Raw genomic sequence first — 12,604 nt, forward strand, 5'->3', positions numbered from 1 at the left:
TCATATAAAGAGTAGTAGGACAGTTGTAATTCACATCTAGGGATGCTATTTTTCTTTATAAATTTAAAACTTATCTGATTGGAGTAAGCTAAATTGTTAGCACAGTGAATGAATTTAGCACGGACCATGCCTTTCATTATCTGCTTATGATATTCGTAATATAATTATGATAGTCATGATAGTAATTTTTATAGTCAAAGGCTCATTCTCTGTTAAAGGCCAGGGTTTTTTGCCTGAAGCATACTAAAGAATGTACCTAATATGTTATGGAGAATCCAAGATATTACATAGAATTTAGATTTTGTATAGCTGAAAGAACTGGGACTCTATAATTACAAAGATGCTTTCATTCTAAAGCAGCAAGCCTGCTGCTTGCCATCTTATTTACTACTTGATTTAACAAATCACCTAATCTCTTGGGCAGAATTATAACTAGGGTGGAGCAGCTGGGGCTTTGTCTCAATGTCCCCAAATGGATGCGATCCTTACACTCTTCAGCACCATAAGAATATTTGGGCTTAGCACCTAGAAAGGGGTAAGGAAAGGTATTGGGCCTGTGGTCATACTGATATAGAGAACTTCTAGGTGATTAAAACTCTTCTACAAATGGAAGTTGACAGTTTCTCTGAAACTTATAGTCTTAGAAAATTGCCTAGATTTCAAAAAATTAAACTAGGAAACTATGGCCCATGGCAGATGGTCTACCTAGATCTCTCCCACCCCTTAGCAGCCCTACACAGACAAGCTCCTCCCAAACCGAGGGGTGGGGGAAGGTGCTTCATGATATCCTGGCATTTTTTCCCTACAGAGCCTTGTGTACCAGGGTCTCTTCCCATCTCTCTCAATTGAATTTCTCCTAAAAAGCTGATTTAAGGGACTATTATATGCTGTTTGTAAAGGGCATGTTTTTGTGAAGCTAGCCCCAGGATCCAAAATTGATAGCTACAGCTCTGTTCCCCAAGTCTCTATTTTCTCATCTGTAAAATGAGAGAGTTCAATTAGATGGTCTCTGAGTTTTCCTTTAGCTCTCAATCCTGTGGTAGGGCTTCAGGGAAAATATCTTTTTTATTCGTGTTAGGCTGAGAAACTCCTTAGGTAGGGGAAATGAGCTTATTCTGTTCTGTCCTTCACCTATTCATCCCTTTGCTGAGAGAAGAAATAACTGGCTGACACTGAGTGAGTGTATTGCTGTAGCCAGAATACTTTTTTTTTTTATTAATGTTTCTCTCTCTCTCTCTCTCTCTCTCTCTCTCTCTCTCTCTCTCTCTCTCTCTTTCTCTCTCTCTCTCTTTCTCTTTCTCCCCCTCCCTCTTCCTCTCCTTCTCTCTCTCTCTCTCTCTCTCTCTCTCTCTCTCTCTCTCTCTCTCTCTCTCCCTCCCTCCCTCCCTCCCTCTCTCTCTCTCTTCCTCTTCCTATGTGTACAAATTCTTTTCTGCATCCCCAGCAGCCATATGTACTGATTTTGGGAATGTAGATGTCATTCCTTTAACAAACATTTACTAAATGTGTGCTCAAGCACTGTGCTGGCTTCTAGGGGAGATACAAAGTTTAGATCAGAATAAGGACTTCCACTAGTGGATCTTTGACATTTATAGACTCACCAATATGTTTTGGTGTTATTTGGGTGGAGGTTGGCCATCCCAAAATCTGAACTCTTCATTCTCAAACTTCATTCTATGGCTACATTTATTTGTCCCAACCTTAGGTATGCTCTGTTAGAAATACCTCATTTTTGGAATGCATTCATCATATCAATTAATTTAATTCTTCCTTATCCCCAAATGAAGCATAGAAAAATATTACAAAATTATATTGCCTCTCACTGAATTAACATCATTACTATTGTTGCCATCACTTTATTCTTCCTGCTAGTTTGTTATAATAATTTCTGATTAGCATGTATTAGTAAATGTATTATTATTTGATAATTCTGCAATGTGATCTATTTAAGGCAGAGAAAATATTCCATTTCAACTGATATCCTAAAAACATTAAGGAAAACAGAAATGTTTAAAAAATTAATAGGATAAACGATGCTGAAAAGGTAACAAGTACCATTTTACTTAAAGGGCTTAAAAGATTTTAAAATCAGAGGCATAAAAATGTAACTAAATTACATAACTTTGGTTATGAATTACTATTTGCTCAGCTCCAAGCTTCTTAAAATTATGCAAATGCCATATTAATAATTTCATTATCTGATACTAAAACTTTGACAGAAATCTGAGTATCTGATTTCTCTGGTTAAGTGTTATTTGTTGCTGAATAAAGCTTATTTTCTAATTGTATTAAGTGGGCCATCAACTATTATTATTGAAATGACTTATTCAGTACATCTTTATCTTCTCTAGTAGTTTTGGGGGGGGGAGGAGAGGTTAATAAAAAACATGCAGAATTCATTTTGAAATAAAAAGGAAAAGCTGACTTTCAAGTTTAATGTTCTTTCCATAAATGAAAAAATTACATCAATAAGCTATGCTATTTAAAACTGGTATGATACTTCAAAGATTGCTCAAGACATGTCAGGCTCGGATATTTTTACAATTCTGAAAAAATTTTTAAAAAGCAAACTAAATCAGTTGTTATGTACTTTGAGAAATTTATTATGACCCATAATTTGTTAGAGAACATCTAGATAATAGGAATGCAACTTTAAAACACCCCTTTTACCTGTAATTTCATTGTGGGGAACTTCCAATACTCAACTTCCTCTGTCTTTAACTGGAAGAGTAGTAATCATTATAACTTTTACATTTTCTCTAGATTTTAGAATGGTTTGGGGTTCTGAGATATTAAATGGCTTACAAAGTTTTCATAGTTGAAATAATGGGGCTTGAACCCAAGTTCTCCTGGATCACAGCTTTGTCATGATGGAGAAGTTTGTACAGCTCAATGAAACTGTGAGCTATGCTGTGCAAGGTTACCCCAAGATGGATAGGTCATAATGGAGAGTTCTGACAAGAGGTGATCCACTGAAGAAGGACAGGGCAAACCACTCCAGAATCTTTGCTAAGAAAACCCCATGGACAATATTAAAATGATAAAATTGGACATTGGAAGATGAGTCCCTAAATCTGAAGATGTCAAATATGGTACTGAGGAAGCATGGAGGACAACTACAAGTAACTCCAGTACACATGAAGCAGCTGGGCCAAGCTGTAAGGAAGATCAGCTGTAGAGGTGTCTGGTGATTAAAGAAAAGTCTGATGCTATAAAGATCACTATTACCTAGAAACCTGGAATATAAGATCTGTGAACCACTTGGATGTGTTCAAACAGGAGATGGAAAGGTTAAACATCGATATTATGGGTGTTAGTTAATTTAAATTTAATTCAGGTGATCATTATATGTACTGTGGGGAAGAATCTCTTAGAAGAAATGTAGTAGCGTGCATAGCCAATAAAAGAGTAAGAAAAGCAGTACTGAGGTATAATCTCAAAAATGACAGAATGATATCTGTTAAAATTCAAGGTGAATATCATAGTAATATGAGTCTATGCTCCAACCACGGATGCCAAAGAGACCAATGTTGAGCAATTCTATGAAGACCTAAAACATCTTCTAGAAATAACACCAAAAAGAGAAGTCAGATTCCTCATAGGGGATTGGAATACTACTGTAGGAAACCAAAAGCTAATTTGAATAATAGGCAAGTTTGGCTGTCAAATATAAAATGAAGCACAGCAGAGACTAATAGAGTTTTGTCAAGATAACTCACTGATCATCGCAAACACTCTTTTGCAACAATCCAAAAGGTGACTCTATACATGGATATCAACAGATGGTCAATATAGAAATCAGATTGGTGATATACATTTCAGCCAAAGATGGAGAAGCTCTACATGGTCAGTTAAAACAACACCTGGATCTGACTATAGTTCAGATCATGAGCAAAATCCAGACAAACTGAAGAAAGTAGAGAAAACTATCAAACTACATAGGTATGGCCTAAATAACATCACTTATGAATATGAAGTAAAAGTGATGAATAGGGATTAGATCTGGTAGAGTTCTTGAAGAACTATGGACAGAGGTTTACAATATTGTACAAGAGCAGCAACAAAAAACATCCCAAAGAAAAGAACAGCAAGAAACCAAAACGGCGGTCTGATAAGGCTTTACAAGTAGTTGAGGAAAGAAAGGACACAAAAGGTAAGGAGAAAGGTAAAGATATACCCAACTGAATACAGAATTCTAGAGAAGAGCAAGGAGAGATAAGATTTTCTTAAAGAGCAATGCAAAGTAATAGAAGAAAGCAACAGAACAGGAAAAACAAGACATCTCTTCAAGAAAATTAGAGATAACAAGGATATGTTTCATGTAAAAATGGGCATGATAAAAGATTAAAAAACGGTAGTGTGACTTAACAGAAGAAGAAAAGATTAAGAAGAGGTGGAAAAAATAGACCAAAGAACTATAGGAGAATGATCCTAACATTATCTATAACCACAGCGGTGTGGTTACTGATCTAGAGCCAGATATCCTGGAGAATAAAGTCAAGTGGGCCTTAGGAAGGGATGCTAACAATAAGGCTAGTGGAAGTGATGGAATTCCACCTGAGTTATTTAAAATCTTAAAAGATTACATGACATTAAAGCATCGCATTCAATATGCCAGCAAATTTGGAAAACTTAACAGTGGCCACTGGATTGGAAAAGATCAGTTTATACTCTAATTCTAGAGAAGGTAATGCTAAGGAATGTTCAAATTACCAAACAATTGTACTCATTTCACACACTAGCAAGGTTATGCTTAAGATTCTACAAGCTAGGCTTCAGCAATGTGTGAACCAAGAAGCACCAGAAGAGGTTGGTTTTCTAAGAGGCAGAGGAACTAGACACCAAATTGGCAACATTCACTGAATTATGGACAAATCAACGGAGTTCCAGAAAAATATCTACTTCTGCTTTGTTGACTACACTAAAACCTTTGACTGAATCATAACAAAATGTGGCAAGTCCTCAAAGAGATAGGTGTATCAGATCATCTTACCTGAGGAACCTGTATGCAAACCAAGAAGCAACAGTTAGAACTGAACATAAAACAACTGATTGATTTAAGATTGGAAAAGGAGTATGATGAATCTACATACTGTCATCTTATTTTTGTAACTTACATGCAGAGTACACCATGAGAAATGCCAAACTGGATGAATCAAAAGCTGGAATTAAGGTTGTAGGAGAAAATATCAACAATCTCAGATATGCAAATGATACTATTCTGAGGGCAGAAAGTGAAGAGGAATTAAGAAGCCTCTTGATGAGGGTGAAAGAGGAGAGGTAAAAGTTGGCTTGAAGCTTAACATAAAAAAAACAACAACTAAGCTCTTGGCAACTGGCCCCATCATTTTCTGGCAGACAGAAGGAAGAGAAATGGAAGCAATGTCAGATTTTATAGTTTTGGGCTCAAATTTTACTCCATATGCTGACTGCAGTCATGAAATTAAAAGTTGCTTGTTCATTGGAAGGAAAGCCATGGCAAATTTGGAGAGCATGCTAAAAAGCAGAGATCAACTTGACAACAAAGGTTTGTATAATCAAAGTTATGGTTTTTCCAGTAGCAATGTATGACTGTGACAGCTAGACTATAAACATAGCTGAGCACCACAGAATCAGTGCTTTGTGGTGGTGAAGAAGACTTCTGAGAGTCATATGGATGGCACAATCAAATCAGTTAATACTTAAAGAAATTAATTCAGGTGTTTTGCTGGAAGATCAAATCCCAAAGCTGATGTTTAAATACTTTAGCTACACAATTAGAAGACAAGATTCATCAGACTAAAAAAATATCTTGTTGGTAAAGATTGGAGGCAAAAGGAGAAGGGGATGACAGGGGATGAGATGGATAGTCATGGAAATGATGAATATGAATTTGGAAAGATTTCGAGAAATAGTGGAGGAGATAAAGGCCTGGTGTGCTATAGTCCATGGGGTCATGAGGAGTCAGAGACAACCGAATGACTGAACAACAACAACTTTCTGAATTCTGAGGCTTATTTTCTAAACATCCTGGAAGAGGCATCAAACAAGCTGCCCCATGTCACCCACAACACTTCCAAGTGCAGCCAGAACCAAATTAAAACATAGTTAGAAAACATTTCACAAAATAAATGAAAATACAATAAAACATAGATAATATTAATGTGATTTCCTAAGTCAATATACATCCTGCAGATATTCTCATGTTTGTTTGAGTTGCTCCTGTTTCTGTTTGAGTTTGAGACTACCATATTATGTCACATTGCTTTTAAACCTATATGATATCTTAATAAGAGTTAAGAGCATAGTGGAAGATTTTTTAAACCAAACATATGGTTTCATTGCTATGGGAACTATACTCAGTCTTTCTATCTTGATAGAAACTACTAGCATTTGTGAAAACATTTAACAGTTAACAGAAGGACTTAGAGCTTGGAGAAAAAATAACAACTTAGCTATGGCTATAGCTATAACATAGAAAGACTACTCAACAAGAATATGGAACTTAGCTTAGGTAGTTATGAACCACTGTCATCACTGAACAGAGACCCATCTGGTTAAAATTCCTTATCAGGTTTCCACCAGTGGGGCGTGGGTTAAGGAGGGAGGGTCTGATGACTTGGGCTGCTCTCCCTAGTCAATCTCCCTAGTTAAAAGGGTCTTGATTTCATACGGGTGGGACTCTTAAGTGACCAGAAAGACAAATCAAAGCCTTAAGCCTTGGTCTCCTGAACAACCAAATATTAAGGCCAATTTCAATTCTTTTTTAAGGAAAAGATCTAGCCTGGCCCTCATGGTAGGAGATACCTGTAGATATTTCTCCTCTACAAGCCACATGAATAGAGTAAAAATCATGATATTATCTAAATTGATTCACAGATATAGATGTACTCATATACATATGAGTATATACTCATATACATAGATATACTCATAAAGCTATCAAGGAAAATTTTATATAGCTAGAAAAATGATATCAAAACTTATTTGGAGGAACAAAACATCTTCAATGTCAAGGGAAATAAAAAATTAGGAAGGTAATAGGAATAGGACCTTCAGATCTCACAGTACATAACAAAGCAGTAATCATCAAAAATTATTGGGTACTGATTAAAAACCTAGAAAAGTAGATGAACAAGACATATTAGAGAAGTAAGGAAGAATCAGAAACCACTAAGAAAATCAGGGAAAAGGAGAAAGTAGTTCTAAAGGAATAAGGATTAGATAAGCACAATTTATACCATATACAATAACAAGCTCAAAATGGATCCCCAATCCTAATATTAAAAATAATTAAATGAAAACCAGATCAAGTACCTTTCACAGCTATGGCTAGGGGAGTAGTATCTGTCTCCTCCCAAAAAGGAGATAATCACAAAATATAAAATAACTTACACTAAATGCAATAACAACTTTTGCACTAAAACAAAATGAATGCAATGAGGAAACTCTGATATCCAAGTTATATAAGGAACTAACATACACATATAACATTCAAATACATAATAATTCTCAAAAGAATTCTAACTCTTTGCATTGATATGAAAATTTCTCCAGGTCACTCATAACAAAAGAAATTAAAATCAAACTAATTCTGGGGTTTCACCTCATTTATAGCAAATTGGCAAAGATGACAAAAGATAGTAATAGTGTTAGAGGGTTGTGGTAAGATTGATCCACTGTTGGTGGAGCTGTCAATTGATCCAACAACTGAAAGAAGCCATTTGGAATTATGTTAAATGACCAAAACATCCATAATATAAGAGAGATTCCACTGCTACACATATACCCCAAGGAGGCTAAAGAAAGAAAGATCCTGCTATATTTATAATATTTATAGCATCCCCCTTTAAAAAAATTCAGTTTTGTTTTTCTTAATTCTAATTTAACTCTTTTTCCTCCTCTCCCCAAATCACTGAGAAGGCAAGAAAAACAAAACTCATGACAATTACATAAAGCAAAACAAAACAAATGACCACATGAGCGATATTCAAAAAAGAAAGAAAAAGAAAATATGCTTCAAAATGTACTCTAAGTTGATCAGCTCTTAAATGTTTAGCATGTTTCATCATGAACCCTCTGGAACTCTGGTTGGTCATTTTGTTAACAAAAGTTCCGTAGTCTTTCCAAATTGATTATCTCAACAATATTTCTCTTGTTGTATAAATTGGTTTCCTGGTCCTGCTCACTTCACTTTACATAAGTTCATATAAGTCTTCTCAGGTTTTTCTGAACCATCCCTTTCATTATTCCCTATAGGTTAACATTATTTCATCATATTCATATACCATAATTTGTTTACTCATTCTCAATTGGTGGGCATCCCCTCACCTTCCAATTCTTTGCCATCACAAAAAGAACTGCCATAAGCATTTTTGAACATAGGAGTCCTTTTTGTTTTTCTATGATTCATTTGGGGTAATGACCTAGCAGCAGTATTACTGAGTCAAAGAGGACAGTTTAATAGCCATTGGGCATAGTTCCAAATTGATTTCCAGAATGGTTGAAGAAAATAGTTCAAGTAGTTCACAGATCCAGGAAAGTACATTAGTATGCCTGTTTTTCCATATCCACAGCAGAATTTATCATTTTCCTTTTTTGTCATCTCAGCTAATCTAGTAGGTATAAGGTGATACCTCAGAGTTGCTTTATTTGCATTTCTTTAATTATTTGTGATTTAGAACTTTTTTTTATATGGCTGTTGATAATTTGAATTTCTTTCTCTAAAAACTGTATATTCACATTGTTTGACCATTTATTAATTGTGAAATAGTTTTTATTCTTATAAATTTGTCTCAGTTCCCCATATATCTTAGAAATATACCTTTCCCACAGAAACTTGTTGCAAAGATTTTTTTTCCCCTAGTTTCCTGTTTTTCTTCTAATTTTAGCAATGCTGGTCTTACTTGTGCAAGATTTTACATTTTATGTAACTAAAATTATCCATTTAACTTCCTGTCAACCTCTTTATCTCTTGTTTGGACATGAACTCTTACCCTATCCATAAATCTGACAGGTAATTTTTTTCCATAATTCACTAATTTGCTTATATCGCCTTTGAGGTCTAAATTACACTGGTATCCAGTATGAGATGTTGGTTTATACTAGTTTCTGCCAGACTACTTTGCATTTTTCCAAACAGTTTTTGTAGACTAGTGAGTTCTTGCCCCAGTAGTTGTGATCTTTAGTTATCAAACAAGAGGTTACTGTATATTTATTGTATATCTAAAAGGTCACTACGGACAATGACCGCAGCCATGAAATTAAAAGATGTTTGCTCTTTAGAAGAAAAGCCTTGGCAAATCTGGACAGCATACTAAAAAGCAGAGACATCACCTTGGTGATAAAGTGAAGCACTCCAGAGAGCTGGTGCTAAAAGTGCTGAAGACATACCTATCAATCTTGCAGATGGTGCAAAAGGAGGGATAGCTCACATTTCCTCATATGTAAAATAAGGGTAAAGGAGTCTCTAAGGTACCTTCCTGTTCTGGATATATACTGTATGCCAGAGTCAGACTCCAAAGGAGCTCTTAATAGGTTACAAAGTTGAGCCAAATCTAATGGAATAAGGTGTATTAGAAATAAACAAAACCTTGGGATCAGGAAATCAACTTCACAAGTACAAGATGAGGGAGTTATAGCTTGACAGCAGTTTGACAGAAAAAGATCTAGGCATTTTGGATCTAGGCACACTCTACGCTTACTAGAAATCATCAGCATGATATGGTTTCCAAAAATATATGCTCCATTAAATTATACAAAGAAAGGCTTAACTTTCAGAATAGGAGGGAAAGTACATAAAATGTGCTCAGTCCCGGTGTACTGCACCCTCAACAGACCATATCTGGAGTACTGTGGCAAGGTCTAGGTACTACAGTTTAGGATGGATAAGCAGGTAAGCATCAAGAGAAGGGTAAGTAGGATGGTAAAGAGCCTCAAGATCATGCCATATGAAGATTAGCTGAAGAAACCGGTGAGATGTTTTAGCTTGAAGGAGAAAACTTGAAGGGGACATGATAGCTATCTTCAAGTATTTGAAAGGCTTTCATGTAGAAGAGGGATTCGATTTGTTCAGTTGGACCCAGGAGGCAGGACTGGGAAGGATGGATGGAAGTTATACAGAAGCAGATTTTATCCTGATGTAAGGAAAATCTTCTAAATGATTTGTGGTTTTGAGTCAACTGCCTTGAGAGTAAGTTTTCCCTCATTAGAAGGAGTTGGCTGAACTACCATTAATCAGGTTTATTGTAGGGGAAGAGGGGTTCTTATTCAGGTATGAATAGTTTTTGATGGCATCTGGTATCCCTTTCCAACTTCTTAGATTCTATTTATAAATTCATACTGAAATTTATGATCCTATAAGATTCTTTTAACCTTTACATTAGGTTCTCAATTAAGTTACATAAAATGGTTAAATTATCATTTGAAAGTAATACTTTAACATGAGTTTAATTTTCCTTGGAAGTCTGAATCAATTTTTGTTGTTGTATAATAGAGCAATGCTTTCATCTTCTTCCTTCACACTGGAGGGACTCATCAGTGACATCATAGGATCAAAAATTTAGAAATGTAATGGTACTTAAAGGTCATCTATGCGAATCCCCTCATTTGACAGAAGAGAAAATTGTGTTTAGAGAGGGGAAGTGACTTGCCCAAGGTCACAGTGGTAGAGCTGGGATTTGAACCCAGCTTCTCTGATTCCAAATCTAGTTCTCTTTCTCCTATACAGTGGTTATAAAATGTAATAACAATGATTTAGCCTTCTGATATCAGAATGTGACATTCTGATCTTGATTTAAGTTATATTCAACATATTCCCTTAAAAATATGTCTATATTATTTGTTTCCCCAGATTTCTGGGAAGTATTACTTTCATTCATCTTTCCTGTTTGGCTTCTTCTCCTTAATGATGTTCCAAGTAAAATTCAAAATGATGAAATTTAAAGTCTTCTGTGAGAATTTTAGCAGCCTCTTAAATCAAATAATGACTTTGCCTTGAAAAAACATTTTAGGATTTTCAAAAGAGCACTGTGCCAAGTCAAGTGAACCTGAGAATAAATGGGCTTACTAGAATTTTTGTTTGACTTTGTTCAGCATTTGAGGAAAATTTTTGATTCAATATGAAAGGATATGGAACAAAAAGGGCTTTTGTTTGGATGCATCCTAGTACTGAATTTTCACACACACAAAAAAAAATTCACCAAAATTTTATCTCATTAGCTACCAAACTATCTAGTGATGTATCCTACATTGTGTCTATGACCAGCTCTACTCTGTGGCAAAAGACATACCTTTTACATGCATCTTTTCTCCCAACTATAATTTCCTACCCTCAGCTATTAAAAATAACTTCTAGAACTTTTAGGAGTTCTTTTCTGGCAATGAGTAAAACGGAGGGAACACAAAACTACAATGAAGTAGTCCTTTTGAAGGTGAGAGATTCAAGATTTATCTAAGTCAGAGCCTGTGTGGAAGTGGGCATGTTTGGATGGGAGGAGAAATTAGCCTATTCAACTAATTATTCGTATCACATGCACCCAAGGAAAAAATGTTTACCTGGTGGTGCCACAGTTAACCTTTTTTCCTTGCTGAGCCGGTAACCTTGGATGAATTCATTCAGGGAAGGGGGGCCCCTCAGAAGAAATGACTCTGTGGAGGTGGGATCAGGGGGAACTCTTAATAAATGCTGTTGGTAGAAAGCCCCTGAAGTCCTGGGATGGTTCTGATCACAAAGGGAAGGTGAAAATTGTCTTGCAGGAGATCCAAGAAAAATACATATAGAAAACAAAAGAGTTTTACTTTAATTACCTTTCAATACCTTATGAGTGACAACATCATTTTCACTGTGATTTAATTTGTTGAACATGAAAAACAAGTAGTTTTGCTAACTTCTTTTGTTTCCAGTGCAGGACACAACCATGTTTTATAAGCTCTTCTGAGTCAAAGAAGAGATTTATTTCAAGGTAGTCAGATTGGGTCTCTGAAGATACTCCTAGCATTTGAATGTGTGTTGATGACCCCTCAAATGAATTTTTTTTTTACTGTGACTGAAAATATACATTCAAGACCCTCTGGCTGAAGGTCACAAACTTCATTCACTAAGTAGGGTACAATTAAATTTCTTTGATGAAAAATTCACCACACGAATAAAAATGTACTGCTTGAATAAAGTATATATTTCATTTAAACTAGACACAGACATTCTCTTTTAGCCAGCCATCATTTTTAGAATATGAACAAAAGTTTAAAAAAACAAGTTCATATGCTTGTCTCAAAGGAAAGAAAACAGCCAAGTAGCTCAGTTATTGTACATCTTGCTTTTGGGGTTTCAGCACATCTAGAGCTCCATATTTCTTCATTTGTGAGAGTAACAGCTTTTTCTCTCATTTTTAACTCTTTTTTGGGAGGGAAAGTTACATTCATGCAAACAGGAAGTAACCAAAAGAACTGACAAGACAGTTAACAGTTATGTTATGATTAGCCAAGGAGAAATGTAAAAGCAAATAATCAGGAATTTTCTTTTTACTTAGACTACCCAACATCCACCCACCTTCTTACTGCCCCTCCCTTTCCTCCCCTAAAAATAAAATAATGTTCTTTGAATAACTTTAACTTAAATCTGGCC

General features: G+C 35.5%; 1 protein-coding gene across 5 annotated transcripts in view; it reads right to left on the reverse strand.

Moving 5' to 3' along the window:
- Nucleotides 1-12,604, reverse strand: part of BICD1 (BICD cargo adaptor 1) — a 208,773-nt gene that overhangs the window by 42,178 nt on the left and 153,991 nt on the right. For 2 of the 5 annotated variants that reach the window (XM_072654350.1, XM_072654351.1), the window contains exon 8: nt 11,536-11,729. The exons of 2 other annotated variants lie outside the window; for them this stretch is intronic. In XM_072654350.1, coding sequence (XP_072510451.1) covers nt 11,536-11,729 — 194 coding nt within the window. Of the gene's footprint in view, nt 1-11,535; nt 11,730-12,604 lie in introns of those variants that run through there. One more of the 5 variants, XM_072654353.1, reaches the window with a different exon arrangement.

The sequence above is a fragment of the Notamacropus eugenii genome, chromosome 3 (assembly GCF_028372415.1).
Source record: "Notamacropus eugenii isolate mMacEug1 chromosome 3, mMacEug1.pri_v2, whole genome shotgun sequence".
Classification (NCBI taxonomy): domain Eukaryota; kingdom Metazoa; phylum Chordata; class Mammalia; order Diprotodontia; family Macropodidae; genus Notamacropus; species Notamacropus eugenii.